Genomic DNA, 10,357 nt, shown 5'->3' on the forward strand with positions numbered 1-10,357 from the left:
TGTAACTTGATTTACAACACTGGCATCTACCTGTAATGTCACAAATTGCCCAGATATGTCATATCTGTGAAAATCAGGAATTACTGGACAGGAAATTGAACTGGACTAGCCACATAAATCTTGTGGCAATAAGAGCAGGTCAGGTGCTGAGATTTTACAGCAAATAACTCACATCCTGTCTTCTCACAGCCTATCTCTAAGGTACAAGTCAGGGGACTGATTGGATACTCCCCACTTGTTTGGATGAGTACAGCTTCAACAACACTCAAGAATCTCAACACCATCCAGGATGAAGCAATGGCATTTGATTGGTACCCTATCTACTACCTTCGACATTCACTCCCTTCACCATGGATGCACGTGAGATCAGAGTGTACCATTTCAAAGATGCAGTGCAATACCCATCAATGCTCCTTAGATAGTATCTTCCTCTATCACCCAGAAGGGCAAGGGCAGCAGATAACATGTGAACATCACCACCTGAAAATTCCCTCCAAACAACATACCATCCTGACTTGTTACTGCTCCTTCATTATCACAAGGTCAAAATCCTTGAACTCTTTTCCTAATAGTAAAGTGTATGTAAGTGGATGTATCCACATTGCAAGAACTGCAGGAATTCAAGAAGACAGCTCACCGTCACCTTCTCAAGAATTAGAGATTTACAATAATCCTAAACCAGCCAGCAATTCCCACATCCCATGAATGAATTTTAAAAAAGACATTGCATCATCCTTTCTGTGGCAAAACCTGGAACTCTGTGCCTAACAAAATGGTGGGAATTGTCTCACCACAATGGACTGCAGTGATTCAAGGAAAAGGCCTACTACCACCTTCTTAACAGCATTTAGGAATGAGTGAAAATGCTGCTCTTTATCAACGATGGCGACACTCTGACAGTGAATATAAAGAAACTATGTACACTGGAGGCAAAGTCTAATACTGAATTGGATAATGTAGATTGCTTAATGCATTATATGCCTTCTGCCCTTGGAAAGAAAAAGACTTGTATCCATGCACTGCTTTCCACAATTCCAGGACATCACAAAGTACTTTTATGCAAATAAAGCAGCTTTGAAATGTGGTCAGTGTTATCGTGTAGGAAGGAAGACGCAGATCTGACAAAACTGTCAAACTTGTTACATTTTTCACTTTTTGTGAGATATTCCATAATGCTTGTTGAACAACAAAATAGTCTTCTAGTGTCTTGGCCAACATTTATCCCTCAACGAACAACAGTCAATCAAATTACGTTGCCGTTCATTTTATAGAGGTTTGCCAGACTTTGCTGTATGCAACTTAGTAGCTGCATTTCTTCATCAGTAGCTGCTTCCAAAAGCATTTAATTAACTATCAAATGCTTTGTGATCATACAAAACCCTATATAAATGCTATATAAACCCTATATAAATACTATCTCTATATAAATGCAAGTTTTTTTTTGTTGGTAATGCTGGTACAACAAAGTGGAAAGGGAAAGAAGGGGAACTGCTTTTGGGGCTAAATATAGTACATTGATATAGAAAGCTCTTTCTCTCTGTTAACGTAAAGTTTAAGATGCTTATAAAACTTTTAAACATACCCAAAACAGTAAGAATTTTATATTTAAAGCATGACATACACACATTTCACAACAAGCAATTTTGCAATAAATATTGTGAGTTAAAGTATATTCATCTCTGATAATAAATGATCTAAAGCTATTTTTGATAACTTGGTGATAACAAGGTGTACAGCTGGATGAACACAGCAGGCCAAGCAGCATCAGAGGAGCAGGAAAGCTGATGTTTTGGGTCTGGACCCTGCTTCAGAAATGGGGGAGGGTAAGGGGATTCTGAAATAAATAGAGATAGAGGGGGAGGCGGATGGAAGATGGATAAAGGAACAGATAGGTGGACAGGAGACAGATAGGTCAAACAGGTGGGGATGGAGCCAGTAAAGGTGAGTGTAGGTGGGGAGTTAGGGTGGGGATAGGTCAGTCCAGGGAGGACGGACAGGTCAAGGAGGTGGGATAAGGCTGGTAGGTAGGAGGTGGGGGTGGGGCTTGAGGTGGGAGGAGTGGATAGGTGGGAGTAAGGACGGACAGGTTAGGGAGGCGGGAACGAGCTGGGCTGGTTTTGGGATGCGACTGGGGGAGGGGAGATTTTGAAGCTTGTGAAGTCCACATTGATACCATTAGGCTGCGGGGTTCCCAAGGGAAATATGAGGTGCTGTTCCTGCAACCTTCGGGTGGCATCGTTGTGGCACTGGAGGAGGCTCAGGATGGACATGTCATCCAAGGAGTGGAAGGGGGAGTTGAAATGGTTCGCGACTGGGAGGTGCAGTCGTTTGTCGCGAACCGAGCATAGGTGCTCCACAAAGCGGTCTCCAAGCCTCCACTTGGTTTCCCCGATGTAGAGGAGGCCACACTGGGAACAGCAGATACAGTACACCACATTCGCAGATGTGCAGGTGAACATCTGCTTGATGTGGAAGGTCTTCTTGGGGCCTGGGATGGGGGTGAGGAGGGAGGTGTAGGGGCAGGTGTAGCACTTCCTGTGGTTGCAGGGAAAAGTGCCGGGGCTGATGGGGATTGTGGAGCGGACAAGGGAGTCACGGAGAGAGTGGTCCCTCCGGAAGGCCTCCCTAACCTGTCCAGACCTGAAATGTCAGCTTTCCTGCTCCTCTGATGCTGCTTGGCCTGCTGTGTTCATCCAGCTCTACACCTTGTTATCTCAGATTCTCCAGCATCGGCAGTTCCCACTATCTTTGATAAATTGGTGTAATTTTTGATAAATGGATTCATCTTGTCCCTCTTTTAGTGACTTGTTAGTCCTATAAATCAAATAATTAAATGTGATTTTATTTCAGTGTACTCATTGGAAATTGGTTTCTGGAACAATGGTTAGGTTTAGGGAAACTTATGCTATTAATAAGGAGGAGAAAGCTAACTCTGATTGCATTTGAGGTGACCCACTAAAGGGGAATTTTGATGGTGATTCTAAGGTTGTCACAATAAGCCAGTACAATAATACAGTAATGTCATATTTACATAATCTAATTAGGTTATTTGGAGACATGGAGTCATAGAGACATTCAGCATTGGTCCAACTCATCCATGCTGACCAAATTTCCCAAACTGAACTGGTTCCATTTGCCTGCATCTGGCTCATATCCCTTCAAACCTTTTCCATTCATGTATTTGTCCAAATGTCTTCTAAATGCTGTAACTGTACCTGCACCTACCACTTCCTCTGGCATTTCATTCCATATACGCACCACCCTGTGTGTGAAAATGTTGCCCCACAAGTCCATCTTAAATCTTTCCCCGCTCACCTTAAACCAATGCCTTCTAGTTTTGAACTACCCTGACCTAGGGAAAACACCTTTAATACTCACCTTATCTATGCCCCTCATGATTTTATAAACTTCTATAAGGTCCCACTCAACCGCCTAGACTCCAGCGAAAAAGTCTCAGCCTGTCTAGCCTGTCCTTAATACCCAAGACTTCCATTCCCAGTAACATCATTGTAAATATTTTTTGCACCCTTTCCAACTTGATAATATCCTTCTAAAGTACAGCAACCAGAACTGTACACAGTATACCACTGATGTCATGTACAACTGCAATATGATGTCCTGAGTCTTATACTCAATCTTTGACCAATGAAAGCAAATGTGCCAAAAGCCTTCTTCACCACCCTGTCTACCTGTGACGCCAATTTCAAGGAATTATGTCTAGGTCTCTCTGCTTGACAACACTCCCCAGTGCCCTACCATTAACTGTGTAAGTCCTGCCCTGGTTTGTCTTACCTAAATGCACCACTTCACATTTATCATATTACTTACATATACATTTATATATAAATTAAAATCAATCTACCACTCCTTAGCCCAATGACCCAGCTAATCAAGAACCCATTGTATTCTGAGATAACCTTTTTCACTGTCCACTATAGCAACAATTTTGGTGTCATCAGTAAGCTTACTAATCGTGCTTCCTATATTCTCATCCAAATCATTCATATAAGTGACAAGCAACAGTGGACCCAGCACCGATCCCTCTGGAACACCATTGGTCACAGACCTCCAGATTGAAAAACAACCCTCTACCTAGCACTCTCTGTCTTCTACCATCAAGCCAATTTTGCATCCAAATTGCTAGCTCTCCCTGGATCCCATGTGATCTAACTTTACTAAAATGTTTACCATGCAGAACTTTACCAAAGGCCTTGTTAAAGTCCATGTAGACAACGACTCCACTCTACCCTCATCTATCTTCTTGGTCATGCCCTCAAAAACTCAAACAACTTTGTGAGGGATGACCTCCCGCCTACAAAACCGTGCCGGTTAATCAGTCCTCGCCTCTCTAAACGCATGTAAATTCTATCTCTCAGAATCCCCTCCAACGACGTACCCACCACTAACATCAAAGTCAATGGTGTATAGTTCCCAAGCTTTGTTCGCAGACTCTCTTAAATAAAGGCACAACATTAGCCACCCTCCAGTCTTCTAGCACCTCACCCATGATGGTAGATGGTATAAGTATCTCTGCTAAAGGCCCTGCAATTTCTTCCCACTAAGTCCTGTTGAAGTATTAGTACGAAGAGTCTCTTTAAAAGGCTCCACATTACCATTGAACGCTGAAAATCATCACATGCACTGATAGTAACTCGTAAATCTATTTGGCCCAGAGATTAGGAACTTTCGCGACCACAAGGACTGGTTGAGGCAATTGGAGAACAATCATGTAAATTATCAGGGGAAGCTGGACAAATACGCGAGAGAGAAAGGAGTGTAAGGATATGATGGAATTAGAGAGTGGAAAAAGGTTTGTGTGAGTCACAAACACCAGCAAAGAGCAGTCAGGGACAACAGCCTGTGCTTGCAGCGTAAACCTGAGCGGTCTGAGCTGCGGAGATGGGGAGCCGTCAATCAGCCGGTGACGCGCGGCGGGGGCGGTGTGAGGTCTGAATGACATCTTTGTGATCCAATAAGCGGCGGGTTGCACGGTGGGCGGGGCCGGAGCAGGGGCGGGCTGGGAGCCGTGGTCCGGCGTGGTCTTGTTGGGGGGGGGGTCCCGGAGGGGAGTGTATTGACGGGGGTCAGCGGCCAGGGTTTAGTCACTTCTCACTGAGAACAGGTGGCAGCGACATACTAACACTCAGATACTCAACATGACGGACATGAGGGATCCAGCCCGCGACCAGCTACGGACCTGGCAATGCTCGAGGGCCGACAAGGTGAGGGGGGCCGCTTCCATGTTGACCCGGGCGGCTGGGCCCGGCCTGAGAGAATAAAACATTCTCAATTAATATTTTCTATTACCCAACACCCCGCAGCCGCCCTTAAGGGAGCGCACTTTTCAGTGATCTCTTCATGTTTATTATTATTATTACCGCTTCTTGTAGCATTAACATGGCAGACTGGTCGGGGGGAGGGGCATTGGGCTTGAACTTCTGACTTTTATACTTGTTTTGGATTAAAAGTCCAACCCTCAGCACTTGGCATTTGCTGCAAAGTGAACCCAAAGCTTTCTCCCTTTATTTTTATTTAACCCGCGATTCCAGGCACAGTTATGGAGTGCGTTGTGGCAGCTATAATCGGAGCAGGTCACTCGGACTGTCCGTTTTTGCAGTGTTAACATCCCTGCATTAAGTACCATCCCAATGTCATTGTCTAAAAATGTATTTGCGTTTGGAAACGTTGAACGATTTCTTTTTGTTATTTTTCCTTTGCAGGCCCTGCTAACGAGCCATCTTTTGAATTGACTGACTGTGTTTGCCTGCCTGCCTGCCTGTCTGTCTGTCTGTCTGTCTGTGTGTGTGTGTGTGTGTTGTATTGACTTGTCCAGATCATCAGATGCAACTTTTTAAATTTCAACCGTGAAGAGAACTAAAAGATGAACTCCAGTATGATGTGTGGGAAGCCCTGTAGGCTTCAGATTTATCCCCTGTTTGTTTCCTTTTTAATCTATAGGTTGCACCCTGTTTAAGAAACGGGTCCTGGAGCATGCCATCAGCCCCAAGAGCCGACTTCAGCATTTGGCAAAACCTAATCTACCTTGAGCGTGCCCATCTGCACTATCCCCATGAATGTCTAATTTCCTTTGTGGCTTAAAAATCTGTTGACTTCTGTCTTGAACATCCACAGTTCTCAGTGGCAGAGACTTACAAGATGCACAACTCTTTTTGGCAAATTTCTTCTCACCTTGTCCTAAATTACTGATTTATTATTGACTTATTCTGAGATTGCAATACTGTGTTCTAAATTCCCCAGACAAGGGAAATGTTTTCTTGGCTTGAACCCTGCCCAACCCCTGAGATTGTTTCATTTCACTTAGAATGCTTCTCATTTAATTCTTCTAAACTCCAAGGAATGTAGGTGTACTTGTTCTCTCTTTGAAAAAAAACAGTCGCCACCTCTACAGCAAGTTTTTCCTTCCTTTGGTAAAGGTATCAAAACTGCACACACTACTCCGGTGGTAATTTCATCTAGATTCTGTGTAATTGTAAGACTACTGTAGCCTAGTAGACCCAAACCTTCTGTAACAAAAGCTAATATACCATTTACAGAGACAACAAGGTGCAGGGCTGGATGAACACAGCAGGCCAAGCAGCATCATAGGAGCAGAGAGGCTGACGTTTCGGGCCTAGACCCTTCATCAGAAAAGGGGGAGGGGAAGGGGGTTCTGAAATAAATAGGGAGAGAGTGGGAGGCGGATAGAAGATGGATAGAGGAGAGGATAGGTGGAGAGGAAACAAACAGGTCGAAGAGGCGGGGATGGGGCCAGTAAAGGTGAGTGTACGTGGGGAGTTAGGGAGGGGATTGGTCAGTCCAGGGAGGACGGACGGGTCAAGGGGGCGGGATGAGGTTGGTCGGTAGGAGATGGAGGTGCGGCTTGAAGTGGGAGGAGGAGATAGGTGGGAGGAAGAACAGGTTAGGGAGGCAGGGACAAGCTGGACTGGTTTTGGGATGCAGTAGGGGGAGGGGAGATTTTGAAACTTGTGAAGTCCACATTGATACCATTGGGCTGCAGGGTTCCCAAGCAGAATATGAGTTGCTGTTCCTGCAACCTTCGGGTGGCATCGTTGTGGCACTGCAGGAGGCCCAGAATGGACATGTCGTCTGAGGACTGGGAGGGGGAGTTGAAATGGTTCGCGACTGGGAGGTGCAGTTGTTTATTGCGAACCGAGCGTAGGTGTTCTGCAAAGCGGTCCCCGAGCCTCCGCTTGGTTTCCCCGATGTAGAGGAAGCCACAGCGGATGCAGTATACTACATTGGCAGATGTGCAGGTGAACATCTGCTTGATGTGGAAAGTCTTCTTGGGGCCTGATATACCATTTGTCTGTTGGAAATATAAACTGAATGTTTGTAAGGCCATTGAATTGTTTAGGTTTGACTAATTTTGAAAATTCACTTTTAATGTTATGAAACATGTAAAAACTGATGCAGCGAAAAACATCTAGCGTGCCCCCCACACACAAGTTTGTGTTTAGAATCACCCTTCAGATAAAATTTGGAGCTGTAAAATGGGTCTCATAAGATCAGTTCACGAGTCACGGCACAAAGCTACTCAGGATTTTCATCATGGAAGATATTCCTTAAAAAGGCCTTATAGAGGTTTATAATGTCATGAGGGACATGGATAGGGTGAATAGCCAAGGTCTTTTTCCCTGGGAGGGGTGGGGGGTGGTGTCCAAAACTAGATGGCATGGGTTTAAGGTGAGAGGGGAAAGATTTAGAAAGGAACTAAAGTTGTAGCTTTTTCACGCAGAATGGTGCATGTATGGAACGAGCTGCCAGAAGTGGAAGGGGCTATAGTTACACCATTTAAAAAGCATCTGGATGGGTATAAAAGTAGGAAGGGTTTGGGGGATATGGGACTAGATCAGATGGGATGCCTTGTCGGCACGGATGAGTTGGACCGAAGAGTCTGGTTCCTGCTGTATGATTCTGTGATTGAGTGAATATGTTTCAAGGATCACTTTTGTGTTAAAGATTAACAAAAGAGAAATCTTTGACATTGCAAGGGTAAAAGTAAGATTTCTAACTACTATAAATAGACTGTTAGCACTGAGCATAGTTCACTTTCTTGATTAAGGTTTGGTGGATTTGTGTATTCTGAACTGTGGTCTGATTATATTTGTTCTTGTTTTTAGTTCAGGAGATCAGCCACTCCAATAGCGGGCAGGCCAAGCAATGTCTGATCATGAAATATACAAAGTCAACACAGTAGAGGCTGATGTTCATGAACCAGGGAAAAGTATCAAGGATTGTAAAATTCCAGATGTATAAATTTCCAAAAATTCTGGTTTTCTAGATTGCTCACTTTATTATATATTATTCAGCATTGCTAATTGCTTGTTGGATAGTTTACTATATTTAACTTTTCCTATTAGACATCACTTTCCTTTTCATGATCTGGAAATGATCAAACTCTTAAAAAGGTTAATGTAGTCCTTTACTCATTTAACTTAATTTAAACTAACCAGGTTCCAGCTAAGCCTGCAGTTCAGGCAGTCCTTTAAACTTCTCAATTTAATGCAAATTGTTCCAATATACCTTCCTAACAGCAAGCTTTAGGTTGAATAAAGTAGAATAGAAACTTATAGTCGTGTGAACTGTTACATAAAAAATACAATGAGAAGTTTTACAAGTCACCCCACCATGGTGCCTACATAAGGTTGGATCTCTCTAAAGCCCCTCGTGATGCAGAATACTTTGTGAAAATATACTGCCAATATTTTCACGTGACAGAAGAAGTGTTTAAAGAAAACTTGAATTATCTTTCATCGCAGTGTACCAGTATCTTTCTAGTTATCTTGTTAAATTGGATATTTTTCAGTCATTAGTCTGAATTGCATAGAAGAAAAATCAACACGGGCCTCTGCCCAACAAACAGGCTGATAATTGAGATTTATAAGTGTTGCATTGTCCTTTATACATTCATGAGACATGGGTGCTGTTGGCTGGGCCGGTACTTTTTACTCATCCCTAGTTGCCCATGAAAAAGTGATGATGACCTGTGTTCTTGAACCAGTGCAGTCCGGCTGGTTTAGGTAGACCCACAATGCCTTTAAGGAGGGTGTTCCAGGATTTTGACTCAGGAACAGCAATATTTCCAAATAAGCATGGTGAGTAGCAAGGAAGAGAACTTGTAGATGATCATGTTCCTGTGCAGTTGTCCATTTAGATGGTAGTGGCTGTGGGTTTGGAAGCTCTTGTCTGTTCCAGTATGTTGACTAAATGCAAGTTGAAAGGACAGTGATGAAAAGGGAAGTTTAGTATCCATAGTACACAATCCAAAATATTAGTTTGACCGTGTTATTGTCGCAGTTTTTTAAACTGTCTTTTTTTATAAAGATGAAGTTAGTAGGGATGTAGGGGCTAATTATTTGTTTCTTTACATCACAAAGGAACTTGTTAACCAAATAAAGGCATTTTTAGAGTTATACAGCTCGGAAACAGACTGTTCGGTCCAACTTGTTCATGCTAACCAAGTTTCCCAAATTAAAACTTGGCTCATTTGCCTGCATTTGTCCCATATCCCTCAACTCTTCCTATTCGTATACCTGGCAAAATGTCTTTTAAATGTTGTAACTATGCCTGCATATACCACTTCCTCTGACCGTTCATTCCATATGCTTGCCACCCTCTAAACCACTTTGAGCAAGGCAATGTTGGTAGGTAGATGCTTAATGAAAAGTACGTGGCCTTGCAGGCAATGTATTAGCATGGATTGAGGATTGGTTAGCTAACAGGAAGCAAAGAGTGGGGATAAATGAATGTTTTTCTGGTTGGCAAACAGTGACTAGTGGTATGCCTCAGGGATCAGTACTGAGACTGCAATTGTTTATAATTTACATTGATGATTTGGAGTTGGGGACCAAGTGTAATGTGTCAAAAGTTTGCGGATGACACTAAGATGAGTGGTAGAGCAAAGTGTGCAGAGGGATATAGATAGTTTAAGTGAGTGGGTGAAGGTCTGGCGCATGAAATTCAATGTTGATAAATGTGAAATCATCCATTTTGGTAAGAATAACAGTAAAAAGGACTGTTACCTGAACAGTCTTTTTAAAAAAAAAAAAAAAAAAAAAAAAAAAAATTGCAGCTTGCTGCTGTGCACAGGGAGCCAGGTGTCCTTGTGCATGAATCACAAAAAGGTTTGCAGGTGCAGCGAGTAATTAAGGCAAATGGAATATTGTCCTTCATTGCTAGAGGGATTGAGTTTAAAACAGGGAGGTTATGTTGCAGCTGTATAGGGGGCTGGTGAGGCTACACCTGGAATATTGCATGCAGTTTTGGTTTCCTTACTTGAAAAAGGATGTACTGGCACTGGAGGGGGTGCAGGGGAGATTGACTAGGTTGATTCTGG

General features: G+C 43.2%; 1 protein-coding gene across 2 annotated transcripts in view; it reads left to right on the forward strand.

The window, feature by feature from the left end:
• Nucleotides 1-5,000: 5,000 nt before the first annotated feature.
• Nucleotides 5,001-10,357, forward strand: part of cat (catalase) — an 81,266-nt gene continuing 75,909 nt past the window's right edge. The window contains exon 1 of one of the 2 annotated variants that reach the window (XM_048606871.1): nucleotides 5,001-5,222. In XM_048606871.1, coding sequence (XP_048462828.1) covers nucleotides 5,157-5,222 — 66 coding nt within the window. In that variant the 5' untranslated portion in view covers nucleotides 5,001-5,156. The remainder of the gene's footprint in view (nucleotides 5,223-10,357) is intronic. The other variant, XM_048606872.1, reaches the window with a different exon arrangement.

The sequence above is a fragment of the Rhincodon typus genome, chromosome 17, assembly GCF_021869965.1.
Source record: "Rhincodon typus isolate 14 chromosome 17, sRhiTyp1.1, whole genome shotgun sequence".
Classification (NCBI taxonomy): Eukaryota; Metazoa; Chordata; class Chondrichthyes; order Orectolobiformes; family Rhincodontidae; genus Rhincodon; species Rhincodon typus.